The following is a 17925-nucleotide window of genomic DNA, read 5'->3' as shown; positions in this document are numbered from 1 at the left end:
ACAGAGCCCGTAACCACTGTTGAGGAGATTCTGCGGTGGCGTTACTCAGCTGTGGATACAGAGCCCCCTTATGACCCAAAGCTTACATGAATGCCCTCTGCCATTGCAAAGTTCCACTTCTCGAAACTCACCAGGCCACCAGACCAGGTCTTCTCAGAGCATGTGATCACTTCTCTCAAAACCATATCTTCGTGCACTATGCTAAAGAAGACCGTGCTATATACTCAGTATGTGGTAAAAAGGGATGACGACAACCTATATACTTTCACAGATGCTGACCTCCATAACCTCTGTGTATTTGACCTAATATTCCTTCACAAGATCTTGAACAAATACATGGAGAGGAGGTCAACATATTCGATTTCTCTCAGAAGGCTGATTGAGGTAATGCGCGCTCAAGTCAAGTTCTACAGCCAGAAAGATTTCAACATCGCTATGAGGTTGGCCCAGCCAGATCTGAAGATTTCCTCTCCAAAGAACAGACTGTTATACCCCAGATCTGACAGTAGAAACAATTAACAAAAGAAATTCAAGAGAGATGTGTAGAAGGAGAAGATGAAATAGAAAAACAGCGCAGCTTTCTTTATTGAATGGAAATTACAAACTCTCAAGAACCCTAATCGACTCTCATGTGATCTGAATCTATGTTTACAATGATGCTCTCGTTTTTTCTTTTCTCTACCTGAACACCTCTATTTATAGGCAGCAAACATGATAATCTAAATAAGATTAGCCTAATCCAGAATAGGATTAGCCTAATCCAGAATAGGATTAGCCTTATCCAGATTAGGACTCTGAAGATAGTCGTCTTAAAGAACCAGATGATAGACCAGAGGATAGACGACTACAGAGGCTCTGTTGTTACAGAGGCTTTGTTAATACAACCAGAGACTCTGGTCTTGACCACAGAGGCTCTGGAACACATCACAGAGGCTCTAGTTCAGCTTGACCACAGAGGCAAAGGCGTACTTCACAGAGGCTCTGCTCCACTTCACAGAGGCTCTGGTTATCCATACTTGGTCGACTTAGCACAACGGCTGGTCTTCTTCCAGACTTAGACGTTTTGGCGCAGCATCATCCTCAGGTGTGCATCCTTAGCCCCGATTGCTTAATAAAACTTTTCAAGAACATCATTAGCATCAAATTGATGCTAACACAGACCAAGTTGGCTGCTTAGATTTCATCCCAACACCGTTGTTCACAATCCCATATTTGGGTTTGTGTTCCTGGACAAGGATGATATTCTAAGGTTCTTTGATCCCAAAGAGACGCACAAATATTCCACAGAGTCTCTTGAGTGGGTGTTCAACTTAGTGGTGACAGAGGTGCAGAGAGGGCATATAAGGGCGGATGAAGTTACCAACCTTCTGGAAACGATCAAGGTTCAAGTCTCCTTCAGAGAATGGATATTCAAAGTCTACAAAACCATCAAGTMTGATCTGCAATTTGCCGTAGATGACTATCCAGACTCTGCTGTGGATTAATCTCTTGTAATAGTATAGGCCTGCTCAATATTTTCAATTCGTTCATTTATCTAATTCTTTTTTAGAGGATGAGTTTAATCTCCTCTTGTATTATTTCATTAGTCAATTCTTGCACCCATTTGTCCAAATTTACTTTTTCATACTTAGGGKGAGATTGTTAGCTCTATTATTCACTTCTTGTAAAAGTATGAAAAAATATTCTGCAAATCTTGACAGAAGGATATCTTCCACATAAGACAACAAAGGACTATCGATAGAAGCCTTATATTCGGGCAAGTAAAGTGTGATAGAACCTCTGATGTCTCTCACAGAGATTCTGGAAAATGGTCCTCTGTCAATAAGAACATTCAAGTCAATAACTGCAGAGCCTCTGAGATGGCTCACAGAGGGTCTGCAGATTTCGTCTTCTGTGAAGATCCTCTTCCAACTGTTTTTCAATGGGTATTAGCTGCATGTGCTTCTCACGTGACTAGGACTTAATCGACTTTATTTGGACGGCTTAGATGATTTCACACATCAAGATCTTGTCAGTAAAGTCGTTAGGAACTAGTATAAATAGCGGCTAAGGCCTTTGTAATCTGTGTGCTTTCGTATTGTAATCGTCTAATTTTTCAATTGAATGAATTGAAAAACCTTTGAAGCAATTCTTTTGCATTCATCTTCTTCCTCATCTTGACTGTGTGTTCTTGATTTATTTACTCTGTTCTGTTCTTATTATTGTTTCCGTTGCACTTTAATCATCTTAGAGTTCATTCAGAGTATTAGATCAATATCAAAGCTGAATTTAAGGTCCAACACTACATCACAAAGCAACAGCGTCATGGGAGATGTCTACCTCACACAACATTACCTGGCGAACTCACACAACATGTCCGCATTTATGGCTTAGACAAGCTCACAAAACATGCTCGTCTTTACAAAATCATACCGTAGTACATCTCCATTGACACACAAGTACTGAAAACACATATTATAAAAATATCAAACTTTTCACGCATATATAACATACCAAAAATCTCTTAAAACTTCAAACAACTTTTGGATAATAAGGCATGCAACCATTTTAAAAATAAATCACGTGAACTCACAGTACAATTCGTAATCCAAACCGTTCTCTAAAGAGGCTAGCGTCTCCCGGTTAGCGTCAAACTATATGTGATGTACAACACCGTCGACTCTCATTACAGCGTCCACCATCGCCATTTCTCACAATAGTTCTCCTTCTTGACCCCAAAATTCACATAAAGCTACAAACTCCCATTTTATACTAAGTCATCGGCAGTTTCACGGAATATGAAACAATAAGCCAAGATTAATGACCGTCGGTTGCACGGAATATGAAACAATAAGCCAAGATTAATGACCGTCGGTTTCAAGACCATTGGGTTTCCTGCCATTAAATTACATTTAATTTTTAGGGTCTAAACCCTTCACTTTGATTGCATTTAGACTATAAGTCCTTGAAATTTAACGACTACTAATTCCTTTCCTTTTTTTTTGGTTATTACAAACTTCTCAAGCGTAATAAATAACTGACGAAATATAAATAACAAGTAAATAAAGAAAGCGATTAAAAGAACATGTTCTTCAAGTAGTAAGATAATCTACTTAAGAAATGGAGGAGAGGATGATCTAAAAACTAACCCCAACATCTCTATTTATACTAGAGATGAGATGAGGGTATTTTAGACAATTCACAAAAAACTTAGTTCTAAAGCAACCATTAGTACAATAAAGTAAAACTTAGAGTTTTAATGTAACTAAATTAGCCAACAAGTTTCCAGCTAATAAACAGTTGTCCATACATAAGATGTCTTTCAAAAGTCAGTCATTGTCAAGTCAGTCAACTTCAAGTCCTTTTTCTTCTATTTCTCCACCATCAGGTCATGCTGCAACATTCCCCCAACATTAAATAGCTTCAAACTGTCCAAAATAAATTCATATTAGTCCATTATATAACAAAAATAGGCCAATCATTAATTTTAGCTTCATAACAGAGAAAAAGAATAAAATGACTCAAAGTTGGGATATAAATAGAAAATATCATATCTAAAAGAGAAGAAAATAATGTTTAAGCACTAAATAATTAGTGCGTATCACACCCCCAAACTTAAACTGTTGTTTGTCCCGAAGCAACCAAAAGACAACTAAAAATGACTCGATTTTGAAAAAGTTTACAAAAATTTGCAGTAAGTGCACATACATGTTGATTATATCAAAAATGCAATATATAGCTTTCATAAATCCCAAGTAAGCATATCCTACCTAACCATTAGTATGAACCATAAGCTAGATTCATTTTTTTTGTTATGCTTAACACATCATATATCTAAGATCAATAGGACTTGGAAGTCCCTGGTTTATTCTTATTTGGCTTATTTTTCCTCACTTTGCCTTTTCTCACCTTTTTGCATCAACAATGATTTTTTTTTTCAAATTTTAGAACTTAGTGCTCTTTTGCTGACTGCGTATACACCTGTCCCTATGGGATATTTTTGGTGTTTTAAATCTCAAACATGTCATTTAAGTTTTGGGCACTTTGCGAACTTTTTGTGTTGTTTTGATCAATATAGCCATGATGGTACCCTCCCCCAAACTTAAAGTTTTCAATGTCCTCATTGGAAGTATATAGAGGGGGCTATTTATGCTTTGGCTACAAATGGCTAGAAATTGAGAAAAGAACAAAGGCCTATATCCTCTCTTAGATGAGCATATGATATGGATCAAAATATTTTCCCAAGCAAAACAAGCTAGTTTTAGTGATACCAAGTGATTAGAAAAGTGTAGCTAAACTACAAAAATTATTGTGGCTATACATGCATATGACAATTATCAACATAATTGTTCCTTGCAAGAAAAGAAATTAAAAATTGTAAAAACAATCCCAGACTCAACAAACTAAAACAAGAAGCTAAAAGGGAAATGATAGAACCTGTGCTTCTCTTTAAGAGTAAGTGAAATGGAGCTGCCATCCTTCATCTTCTTGCAATCATCCTTCAACTTTGCATTTTCTTCAAACATCCTTGCATTCTCCTCCTTGAGAGCCTTCATCTTCTTGCCCAACTTCTTGATTTGGGCACTTGTCTTTGCCTCCAACTCAACCTTGATCACCTTAATGTCCCTCCTAGTCTTCTTTTGTGTTGCCCTCACCTTCTCAGCCAAATCAGCCTTCAAACCATCAATCTTGTAAAGGAACTCATTCTTGTGAAAATACGAGCTTTAAATATCAACCAACTTCTTTGAGCTCGACAATCCTACATCAGACCTTTACTCCTTTCTATCATTCCTGTAAAAGAAAATCAACATCTAAGAGGTTAAGCATAAAGCTAAGTGAGTTCATAGGGAAACATTTGAATATTATGATGTGTACATACACATACACAAAGGAATCCTGGGAACAAACTCAAGTGACATATACGTGTATACAAAGGATTTCTGAATCAATAAACTCATGAATCAATATTCTTCAAGACAACAAAAACTGATTATGGCAATTTCAACATGTCATATGTCAAAGATATCATGAGATCGTGTTACATTAAGTAAATAATTAACATAACATAACAGCCACTAAGACATAGTGTTCTAGCCACTAAGGCATATTATATATATATATGTATATATATATATATGTATATATATATATGTATATATATATATGTATATATATATATATATAATAGGGGCACAAGCATATAAGAAAAGTATATATACACATATGCACACATAGTATACAAAATGTTTTCGAACGAACTCACATTGCTACTTAATACTCCAAGCTATGAGCAATTCCCAAAATGGTAGAAATGAACCACCACAAGCTTTCAATACCTTCAATTGTAACCCTGGAATATACATTTCAGCTATCATAAGCAATTATTCAAGCAATCCCAAGATATACCCTTTTCAATTTGACAATTCTACTTTTAATTTCTTTGTACAGCAGCAGGTTCATACCCATTTTTACCCCTTTTAAACTCAGAATTATTCAATGACTTCTAAATATGAAATAAAAAATACTTTCTTATATCTTTCTAATTCCACTAACCACACATTTTTATGATTTTTGTGTGATTTATTACAGATTTTACAAGACAGCAGCAGTATGCTGTCAAAACTCAGCTTTATAGCTGAGAACATATTGCACCTTTTACCCATCTTAAAGTTGAAATCAGCTTCCGATGTCGAAATACAAAACAAAATAGACATTTCCACCTTTCCAACGAAATTTATATCATACTCATACGATTTTTCTACAATTTTATATGAATTTTATAAATCAAAGCTGTCAATGAACCTTACTAAGGGGCCGTTTACCAAACACTTACTCGGTAAGCGCTTATCGACAAAATTTACAACTATCATTTACTTACCGGCTAAGATTTTAGTCTATCAAAACGGTATTGTATGCAACAATTTACCCGGTAAGCACTTACCGTGGTAAGAGTCATTGCCCTCACCTACCGGGTAAGACTCTTGGTCCTTGTTTTGCTCTTATCAGGTAAGATTCTTGGTCCTTACTATATTCATCCAGTAATGTAATGTGATTTGGTAAGCACTTCCTGGGTAAGCGTTTGGTAAACGGCCCCTAACTCAATTCATCAATAATCTTGCAAAACCATGATCAATTCCTTATAATTCAATTCCAAACTTCATAATAACATTAACTTGGACCTTATTTCTAAAAAGAAATTAAGGTGAGTGATTCAAATATTTTACTCTTATTGAAATGCATAATTGTTTGTATAAAACTTTCATCTGGTTTTAAGTTTAAATCATTTGAGTGTTATCCGGATTAGACCTAAACCAGACAAGTATTAGGCGGTTTAGTCTTAAACTGGACAAGCTCTAGGCGATTTAAATATAAACCGTGAAAGTGTTTAGCCATTTAGACCAAAACCGAATGAGTGTTAAGCGGTTTAGTTTTAAATCGGACAAGGGTCAAGCGGATTAGACATTAAACCGGACATCTTTTAACCGGTTTAAAGATTGAGCGATTTATGAACTTTGATCTTATGTCTATGTTTTAAATCAGACGATTATGAATAGTGTTTTCCAGATTAGTAATTCGGACAAGATTTTGAGAATTATTCTATGTGATAAATCGGACAAAATGAGAAGAGTTGACCGGATTGGTAGTCCGGCCAAGGTTTGACCGGATTGTGTTTTGACTTATCATTTTGTTACTCTTTCAACAAGAAGTGGGAATTTTTGGTAAGAATAAATTTGAACTGATAATAATTCCATTGACAACGGTCTATTCTATATGGAATTATTTTGTGAAAATGTTTTGATGAGGAAATAAGGGTGGCATATCAAGGAGAAGTGTACCATGGGATAAGGGTGGCATATCAAGGAGAGGTGTACCATGGGATAATGTTTTGGTAAGTTCTTTAGAAATTTTGTGATTAACAAACATCTTAACATAATTTTCCACCTTAAACACCATTAACATGTCTAACACAAGTTCCTTCATGAATTCCATACTTAATACTTATAATTAATTCATGTTTTCTTCAAGATAACAAGATATTAACCAACATATAACATTAATCTTACAAAATTAACCACTAATCACAAACATGCAAACCCTAATATCCTTAATTAACACTAATTACAAAGATTAAACTTAACATTAGAAGCATACCTTCAATAATCTTCACATAAACATCAAGAATTCATCCGGGTGACATATCAAGGAAAGGTGTAATTTGGGATAAGGGTGACAATTTTGAGATATGTGATACATTTATAACTTTTGTTGTCATATCCGTAAGATGCGATAAGTCAGAGTTAACATTTTTTTGTGACATGAAGACTTAGAATTATTGCTCTTATTGAAATGGTAACAATGATTTTATTAAGAATGAGAAAATGGCTTATAGCGAGAAGAATTTGTTGCCCGTGTTTCGGATAACAAATGTTTTTGAGATATCAGATATTATGTTTTAAAGAGTAAAGATTTAATATAAAACATGAAGAATCTTTGGTTATTATTAAATTCAATCTTCTTTTGAGTTCAAAATAGTTCTTATATTATATTTACCTTTTTTCATATATCATTAGTTGATTATGAAATCATGTGTTTTTGCAAATGTATTTTTGCAAGTAGTAGTGGTTTGATGTAAGTTATACTTTGCACATTGTATTTGTTAACATTTATATTGATTATTTAGTGAAAAAACACTAAATAGCTCACTGGGGGTAAATTGGTCATTTTAACCAGTTATGTCCAGTCCTGTCATGTCTTACCAAACGCTGAACAACTGTCCTGTCCTGTTCTGTCATGTCCTGACTTGTTCTGTCCCGTCCTGTTGTGTCTGCGTACCAAACGCACCATATGAGATTTAAGAGCTTTAGGAAGCTATGTACCAAATATCTATGAGGATCTGAGTGATTATATTTTCCTATGTGGTAAAAACGCATTTATTACTTGAAGTTGGTTTGTGTTACTAGGATTATATTTTACCAAAATTGTTGGATGTTCAAATGTGATTTTCATAACAGGTTTTGGTGATCTTCACCCTGTAATTGCAAAGATAAGGGATTTCTCACTAGACCTCAAGGTATAAACCTCATTTTGTGTTTTAAAAATGCATTACAGATCAGGCTATGTCTAGGGATAAGGGGAATGGGAAAATGTAAAATATTTTTCTATTATGTTTACTTGTTCTATGAAGATCAACATATTATCTGATGGATTTTTGGAATACTTGTTATTTATACAAGTGGTGTACAAGAATATTATTTTTGGAATTTTTGAGTTGTAAATTCTGTAATACCGTTTCTTGTATTATTGGGACCGAAGTTACGTTATTGTATTTCTTAATATATGAAATACATGATTATATGCAAATGTGGAAAGTAGGGGTTTACAGAGAAAGACCTGCCCCAGGAAATTGCTAAGGAACCTAAAGCTGAAGATGTTGTTGCCACTGAAGCTGCCCCTCAAGCTGTGATCCCTCACCATGAGGATGCCATCACATTCGGCGAAGCTGAAGCTGAGGATGATGATGATGCCTTCATGGCGCCTGCTATTGATGAAGACCTTTTGTTGGTTTCGTTAGGGTCTACAAGATATGTATAACAGTTTGTAGAAGGGAGGGATGAATACAAACACAATATTTTCAAATTTAAAATATATATTGATAAGAGAAGATTAATACAGATTTTACAAGACTTTTTGCGAAAAGGTAAGGTAAGAAAACCTATCTAAACAATCTTTAGTTTACACATTTAAACTTAGCAAATAAGAAAAGATTTGTTGTTAAATAAATAGAAGAAAGTAAGTTCTTTCCGGGAATGAACTTGTTTAGAATGCAAAAAAGGGATTCTAACTTGCTCTTGAAGATAAGCGTATTTGTTCTTAGATGTGTGTTCTTTTACTTAAGCTCAAGGATGCTTAGAGTAAGGTTTTTGTTCAGAGTATCTCTGCATGGAGATAGAACACATCTATTTATACCCATTGCATTAAATGCATATTTAATGCAACGTGGTAGGGTTAGAACGCGTGTCAAGCCTTAAGGAGAAGACTTGTCCTTTGCTACAGTGCAGACATCTTTTCACAAAGTTTGTGGGTAATAGAGTCAACTTGTCGGCTCCATACCGTACTAACATTTAGAAAGGGTATGGGTTTTTCCCTTTGTGTGTATAAGAACAAGACAACAACAATCGTGTTTGGCAAGCTTCATTTGATCGATTGATGTTGGAATAACCTGAAGGTCTCTTCAGCATTCGCTGAGGCTTGGGCAGTCTTCACACATATATAGACAGGCTTGTTGTAACACTCTAAAAAAATAAAAAAATAAAAAATTTTAGTTTTTATTTTAGTTTTCATCTTTTCCACACTTTCTGTTCCGTTCACATCGGGGTTTCCGTCTCGTTATGATGTTATGTTTTCTTTTGTTATATCAGAATTTTATAAACTTATTATTGTTAGTTTATTAGGTCCTTTCTTAAGTTTTTATTAAAAAGAAAAAGGAAAGGAGGGGGGGTTGTCATCTCACCTCCTACCCTAGTTTTACCTCTAGTTGTTTTATTCTTTTAAAAAGAAAAAAGAAAGGAAAAATTAGAACTTTGGTTTTCTCCTCACCTTGGGAAGGGCCGAGAATGGCTGCAATAAGACTGAGGTTGAGTGTGAAAAGAGGTTAGAGAAAAGGGAGAGTGTACCTGAGAAAGAAAAGGGGGGGAACTGTCTCTTTCACGGTTTGAAAGGAGCTCATTGGAAGGATCCATAGTTGCCGGTTCTGTCTAGCTCCGAGGACCACCGCACCGTGCCACCATCCGCTTCCGCAACTAGGACCACCGAGCGACAAACGCTGCTGTGTTTTGCGGAACAGCAGCTCTGCGATACTCTTTCTGTTTCGTCTCGAGCACCTACAGCAACAGGTTGCTGCCTGTGTCCTTCTCGTTTCCTTTTGATCCAGCAGCAGCAGTAGCAAGGAGGAGCAGTGCTGTGTTTTCTTATTTTCCTCGGACAGCAACAGCAAACAGCGGTCTTGCTGTGCTGTATCTTAGCTCTCGGTCACTCTAACAACAGCTCTGTTGTGTTCCTTTTCTTTTGTCCTGGTCGCCGAACAACAGCAAAGCAACAGCAGAGGCAACAGGTGCTGTCAACCTCTTCCCATGCAGCAGCAGGAGCTGCCGATCTCTTCCCGAGCAGCAGCAGACAACAACCTTGCTGCGTACTTCATCACCTCTTCGCCACGCACAAAACAGCAAGCCACTGCCGAGCCTTCGCGATAGAAACAGCCATCAGCAGCCGCAAATGTCCTGCTCTCAGTCTTCTCTAATAATTTTGAGTTCCCGTCCGTCTATCTTTTGATTCAAAACTTGGGATTTCCCCTAAATCATCCGAGGTGAGTTCCTACTTTAATTAGAAGCTTCATACCAAATGGCGTGACGTACTATACTTATCTTATATTAAAATTGTAAATGACTACTTGTTAGATTTAGATAGAGATTATAAGCACTAGATGAGTTTGGAAGGATGGATCTAATCTTTGGTAAATTACTTATTTCAAGCATGGTATGTCATAAAATCTAGAACCACCATGTCCTACTTTTGGGGTTAATTATCGACAAATGAGTTTGTATCGTTTGAATTAGGACTCGTGCAAAATATGGGTGATGTGCAAGCAATTATATCCTTACGTTAATGCATTTGATTATTTTGCTAGAATGTAATGGATTTGTAGGCACGGAAGTCGTTTTATTATATTTGCGTGAGGAATGGTGTAAGTTGGAAATAGGCATTGTGATTACTATGTAATTTCCAAGCCACCTACTCACCCACTCGGAAATAGGCATTGCGATTATTATGTAATTTCCGAGATAAAGAGCTTAAGATCATGACCGACTACATGACTGGTTTAGGTTGATGTCGATGGTATTAAACCTGTAAGTGATGCTCTATAACGTCGATTTATGACTTACTTTGTGTTTGTTATAATCAACGGTAAATCGGGTCTCCCCCGTCATCCTTGGATGTTTTGGCTTCTCTGTGTGAAATTTTGGATTTATTGCTTTCTTACATCGTTTGAATTTACGTCAATCCGTATATATATATATATATATATATATATATGCATATTTAAAATGTTTTATAGTTATCATTATTTCATTGATTGAACTCACTAGGCATAAGCCTAACATTTTTCTTGACTTGGTTACTTATCAGGTTCCTTTAGCGGCGGGGCTCAAAAGGGTTGAGAGGAGCGTTGGTTCGTGAAAGGCTCTTTTGTAGATATAGCCTTTGTAACTTTGAGCGTTGCATTTTTGTTATTACGGTATTTTTGGAGATTGATGGAAACACCCATCTTTAATCTAGATATAAAATAATCTAGATTAGTAGGTTGTTATTTATCACCTCAGCAGCTGATTTGTAAACGCTATACTATTACATTTTAATGGTGAATTTTACATAAAACTTCTGGTTCTCGTTAAACATTCTCGGTTTAAATTATCTTTTTCTTTAGGGTGTTATAAGTTGGTATCAGAGCACTAGTTTAAGTGAACTAGGTAAGGGATCATGACGCTTAGACTTAAGCTGAGATTGTAAGTGTTAATTGTGAGATATGGGTAGAATTTTTTTTAAGATAGGAGAGCACTAGGGTCATCGGTGTTACCCCGTTCATGAACTGTGACGATGGTGTTAAGATTTCTTATGTATAACCTATTCAAAATTTCACTTAGCTAATGCTATTTTGAGTAAGTTATTACACAAACATGCTTGAACTTACTGTTATTACAAGAATTTATGAATGCATCGGTACGTATTATGTTAGTTCCGTGTTCGTCCTATCATAACTCTTTTTCACTCTCTTGTATGGCAGTCTTTAATGGTGAATACTCGGAGTAGATGGGATACCTCACTAGAAGGTCTCGTGGTGATCGAATCCACCGCGGATCAACCGCCACGGACCACAATCGCAAGAGTGCATCCTAGGCAAAACACCTCGGGTGATGGAGTTGGCCGCGTTCCCCAAGTTAACCTTGTCACCTCTAACCCTGTAATAGAAGAGGAAACCCCGGAGTCAAGAATGATGGGCACAATGATGGGCGTTATGAACAGAGCTATGGCCCTGCAAAAGGAGTTCTTTATGAAGTTATTAGAGGATAGAGACGCCAACAATCGTAAGCAGGAAGCAGTTGCCGAGAACTTAACCATTGTGGGATCCGGGGGTACCGGAAATGGAATTCCAACTCAAGAACTAGCAACAATTGATGCAAGACAAGTGGGAAGGATTTGTTCTTACAAAACGTTTTTGAGTTGCAAACCACTGGAGTTTGTGGGGTCAGATGATCCCGTGACATGCATGAATTGGCTTCGAGAGATCGAGCAGGCCTTCCGGGCATGTGACTGTGATGAAAGGCAAAAGGCAAAATTTGACTCTCAAATGTTTAGGGGTACGACTCTTACTTGGTGGAACATCGTCATATTAACTATAGAGGCTCAAGAGCTAGCCAAGATGAGTTGGGCCACGTTTAAGGAGAAATTATTGGAGGAATATTGCAACGAACAAGAAATGGACCGTATTGAAGAGGAGTTTCGGACCCTTAAGAAAGAAAACTTGTCAGTGAGAGACTACACACGACTATTCATGGAAAAACTAAATTTAGTGGGACATGTGGCTCCAACGGGAAAAGAAAAAAATGAAAGCTTATCTCAAGGGACTGCCCGCTGACATGATGGTTATGGTTAGGAACTCCAGGGCCTCCACCCTTAGGGAGGCAATTGAAGAAGCGAAAGTCATGGAAATGGTTTATGCTAAAGGAAGAGAAGAGAAGGGGGCAAGTGGTGAGACGAGGAAGTGGGAAAATCAGTACGCACCTTCCAAGATACCAAGTCATCTCAACAACAGCAAACAGGGAGTTTACCCTAAACAAGAGGCTAGGTGGTGCTCCAAATGCCGCACTAAACACCACGACCCGTGCACCACCAACCCTACTCCTGCAAAATGTTTTAAATGTGGGAAGCCAGGCCACACGCGAAATGAATGTCCTATCAAAGGACCCATCTGTTTTGGATGCGGGGAGCCAGGTCACTTCAGGAGTTGTTAGGAGTTGCGTGTTAGGAATCGAGGGAAAGGAATTTTGAGTGGACCTTATACCCATGACTATCGGTGGATTCGACATCATCATTAGAATGGACTGGTTAGCAAAGAACCAAGCAGAGATCTTATGTTCTATGAATTAATTCGAATTCCTTTGTCGGACGGGGGTGCTGTGCTAGTTTATGGAGAAAGAAAGAAGGGAGACGTAGTACTCCTATCGGTGGCAAAGGCGTGCAAATGCTTAGCTAAGGGGTGCCCCTCATTCATTGCATACGTGTTAGATGCCAAGCTAGAAAAAAGGAAGATTGAGGATGTGAATGTGGTCAACGAGTTTCTTGATGTATTCCCGGAAGATTTACCCGGTTTGCCCTTCGGATTGACGAATGCACCAACAGTTTCTTAAATACTGCTGGTGCATTCGTGAAATTTTGGATTTATTGCTTTCTTACATCGTTTGAATTTACGTCAATCCGTATATATATATATATATATATATATATATATATGCATATTTAGAAAGTTTTATAGCTACCATTATTTCATTGATTGAACTCACTAGGCGTAAGCCTAACACTTTTCTTGACTTGTTTACTTATCAGGTTCCTTTAGCGGCGGGGCTCAAAAGGGTTGAGAGGAGCGTTGGTTCGTGAAAGGCTCTTTTGTAGATATAGCCTTTGTAACTTTGAGTGTTGCGTTTTTGATATTACGGTATTTTTGGATATTGATGGAAACACCCGTCTTTAATCTAGATATAAAATAATCTAGATTAGTAGGTTGTTATTTATCATCTCAGCTGCTGATTTGTAAACGCTATACTATTACCTTTTAAAGGTGAATTTTACATAAAACTTCCGGTTCTCGTTAAACATTCTTGGTTTAAATTATCTTTTTCTTTAGGGTGTTATACTTGTAATCACTGAGTACCGCTTCAGATCACGTACTCGCCAGTCTCTAGTCTTCAGTTTCAGTCTCTGACATTGGCTGAAGGTTCTTTGGTGTGAGTGTTGTCTTCTTGAAGTATCGATGTCGCTGATTGAATTTTACGATACAAGTTCTTCAGCGATCACTGAACAGACTCAGTGAAGATCGCTGGAACTGAAAAGACAGAAACACAAAATACGTCGTATACAACAAAAAGGGATTATCATCAAATCACTGAGAGAGAGGATCAACACCTTCCTATCAACTTTGCAGTAAATGCTGGTGATGAGGATAGTGAAGAGAAAGATGATGGTAAAGACCTTCCTCTGCCTAACGTTGGATGCGACCTTGGTGATTGTAACACCTCATTCAACACTTTGCATGTAACCTATATTCCATATACAAGAAATACATGTTTATACACCACATAGGTCCACTAGTACAAGAATCTATCATTACAGAATACAAGGTCCAAAAAATCAAAATATAATTCTTGCACTGAACCAGATCCACCTAACAAAACTATACATGCCGTTAATAAATCTTCATGTAGATAAGTATATAGGAAAATATCACATTTTCCCCCTTTCCCTTACCGTCTGTACCTCATGCAATACATATTTAAAATCACAAAACGAGGGTTAGACCGAAAGGTCTAGTGAGTTACCCTATTTATGACATTGGAGGGTGAAAATCACCAAAACCTTTTTGAAAAACAACTTTTCATATATATAATAAATATATGAACAAATAGGGACATATTACCAGTTCCTTTCCATTTTTCAAGCCAAGCATTCAGCTATTCAAATAACATACCTTTGAACCCACCAGGTTTCATATAATGCGACTTTTAAACCTTTTCTAATCTAACAAAGTTTATTTAAAGTTTCAGGCCAAACCTGTTATTTTCTCCTCAATAACATCCAGACTACGAATTCCAATAAGAACCTTGATCCTAAATTTTTAAATCACAAAGAAATAAAGATTTCAGACCACGGTAGTCTTAAGGGATATAATAGAAAGAGTTATATCATACAACACACATACAAATGCCACCCTTATATCCAAATGTACACCTCTCCTTGATATGTCACCTTTATCCCATGGTACACCTCTCCTTGATATGTCACCCTTATCCCATGGTACACCTCTTATTGATATGACACCCTTATTTCCTCATCAAAACATTTTCACAAAATAATTCCATATAGAATAGACCGCAGTCAATGGAATTATTATCAGTTTAAATTTATTCTTACCAAAAATTCCCACTTCTTGTTAAAAGAATAACAAAATGATAAGTCAAAACACTATCCGGTCAAACCTTGGCCGGACTACCAATCCGGTCAACTCTTCTCATTTTGTTCGATTTATCACTTAGAATAATTCTCATAATCTTGTCCGGATTACTAATCCAGACAACACTATTCATAATCGTCCGATTTAAAATATAGACATAAGATCAAAGTTCATAAATCGCTCAATCTTTAAACCGGTTAAGACATGTCCGGTTTAATGTCTAATTCGCTCACCCTTGTCCGATTTAAAACTAAACCGCTTAACACTCATTCGGTTTTGGTCTAAATCGCTAAACACTTGCCCGATTTATATTTAAATAGCCTAGAGCTTGTCCGGTTTAAGACTAAACCGCCTAATACTTATCCAGTTTAGGTCTAATCCGGATAACACTCAAATGATTTAAACTTAAAACCAGTTGGAAGTTTTATACAAACAATTATGCATTTCAATAAGAGTAAAATATTTGAATCACTCACCTTAATTTTTTTTTAGAAATAAGGTTGAGCACAACTTGAATCCAATCAAAAGCAATCCGGTCACCACTACTTTCTTAAATTGCACACTCAGATTCTAACAATGGTAAGAAGAAAACAAAATGGAGGTTAACCCTCCTTTTATACCCTTCCCTTCATGGAAGGTCGGCTGACTTCAACATCACCACATGCATGTTTACATAACCCCATGCATATACATTACCCCCTTTCAAATAACCATATATATACACCTTTGCACATATGCACATGCATGCATGCATATCATGCATATATATATATATATATTATGCATACATATGCACTCATATATACATAAATTAACATGATCAAATGTATCAATTTATCATACTGTCATGTATTCATATATAACAAATAATCACATATAAGTTACCTCAAGTGACAACCAGGATCTGGTTATCACATCATCCACCCCTCAAAAGAATTTCATCCTGGAATTCCTTTAATTAAAGAGCCAATGGTATTCTGATCTCATCTTTGACTCCAATTCCCACGTCGCTTCTGGTTCTTTGTGAAACTTCCACTTAACCTTAACCAGATTTATCTCCTTAGTGTAGTTTTATATTGTAATAGTGTAGCCTTTACATTTCCTTGTATAAATAGTATTTTTCTTGTAATTGTCATTACGAAGTGATTAGCAAATTGTAATCAAGTTTTTCAGCTGTAATTCTCTCTCTCTCTCTCAATCTAATCATTCTTTGAAGATATTCTTTCTATTATTCTATTCATCTTAATTCTTGAAGATCATATCATGTTTGTATGATTTTGGGACTTTACAATTGGTATCAGAGCAAGCTGCAGCAGTTTTGATTAGAGGATTGAACAAATTTTGCACAATTTTTCACGAATTTTTTGAAGATTCATCGATCTGGGTCATGATGTTCATCACTGTTCTTGAGAGTTTTTCATCTAGATTGGGTTTTTGAGCTTAAATCGGTTAATTTTTTAGTGTTATTTGTAAAGATTTACTTCGCTAGATTCGATTTTGCATTACGAACAATCTTGATTCACACTATTTTTTATTTTAAGCAAGTTTTAAACCAGTTTTAATCGAAAATTGATTTTTCGTATTCTGGAAAATTTTCTTCAAAACTCATATTTTTTTTTCATGTTTTGATCCAATTTTTTGGTAAAAAGTGTGAAGTTTTGTGTTTTTGATTGAATTTTATTCCGATTAAAGCTTGTGCGATTTAGGGTGTTATCCGCGTATTACTTGTGCGATTTAACATCCGTGTGAATTTTGAGTTGCTTGATATAGGTTATCCGGACAACACTTGTGCGGATCAGCGATTTAGCAATCTGCCTGGTAAACCGTTGATAACTTGTGCGGATTAGTGTGCGATTTAAACAATCCGGCTGGTAAGTCTTTGGTTACTTGAACGGATTAATGGCCGATTTATATAATCCGACTGGTAAGAAGTTTAAGGTTTGTGCGATTTAATAAGCGATTTAAAGAATCCGCTTGGTAAGACTTTAAATTTGTCTACTTGAGCGATTTATAATTGTGATCGTATATTCCTTTGTGATTGAACGAATATTGACTTTTTGATCGATTTATTTCTTTGACTTTTCATCGATTTATTTTAAAAGGACTTATACGTATTTTGACTTGTTGACTTAGTTGACTTAGTTGACTTTGACTTGTTGACTTGTTGACTTTTTACGTCCGATTTTCATTTTGGAATTTTGAGTAAGTGTTGAAAACATCCGATTTGAGAATTTTAAATCAAATTGAATTTTGTGCCTTATCCGTATTTCATTTTGCATAATCCGTCTAAATTTTGCATTCTTTTGTTAAAATCTGGTTAAGTGTTTTGGGCGATTTAAGCTTACTTGTTGTCCGGACTTCTAATCCGGATAACTTGTTGAATATTCTATCTTGTTGACCGGACTTTCAATCCGGATAAGCTTGACCGGATTACTAATCCGGATAAGTGTTTTGCATAAATTGTTCTAAGTGTTGAATGTGTACGAAGTTTTGTTTACATATTATCAGATATATTTTTGTAAACTGATCCTTTAATTCAAACTTTGAACTGCAGTTGATCCTATTTCATACAAATTGATACGATGAGTTCATGAGAAGCAATGACTATTGGTACTGATACCAAGCCACCTGTTCTATTTCGTGGTGATTACAATCAGTGGAGAGAC

General features: G+C 36.2%; 1 protein-coding gene across 1 annotated transcript; it reads left to right on the top strand.

Moving 5' to 3' along the window:
- The first annotated feature begins 12671 nt into the window (after positions 1-12671).
- Positions 12672-13046, top strand: LOC112504528 (DNA-binding protein HEXBP-like). The gene has a single exon (XM_025108472.1). The coding sequence runs from the start codon at positions 12672-12674 to the stop codon at positions 13044-13046; it is 375 nt and encodes a 124-aa protein (XP_024964240.1).
- The last annotated feature ends 4879 nt before the right edge of the window (positions 13047-17925 follow it).

This window comes from Cynara cardunculus, unplaced genomic scaffold, assembly GCF_001531365.2.
Source record: "Cynara cardunculus var. scolymus isolate 2C unplaced genomic scaffold, CcrdV1 Un_Scaffold_5892, whole genome shotgun sequence".
Classification (NCBI taxonomy): Eukaryota; Viridiplantae; Streptophyta; class Magnoliopsida; order Asterales; family Asteraceae; genus Cynara; species Cynara cardunculus.
This window is presented reverse-complemented; position numbering and strand designations above follow the sequence as displayed.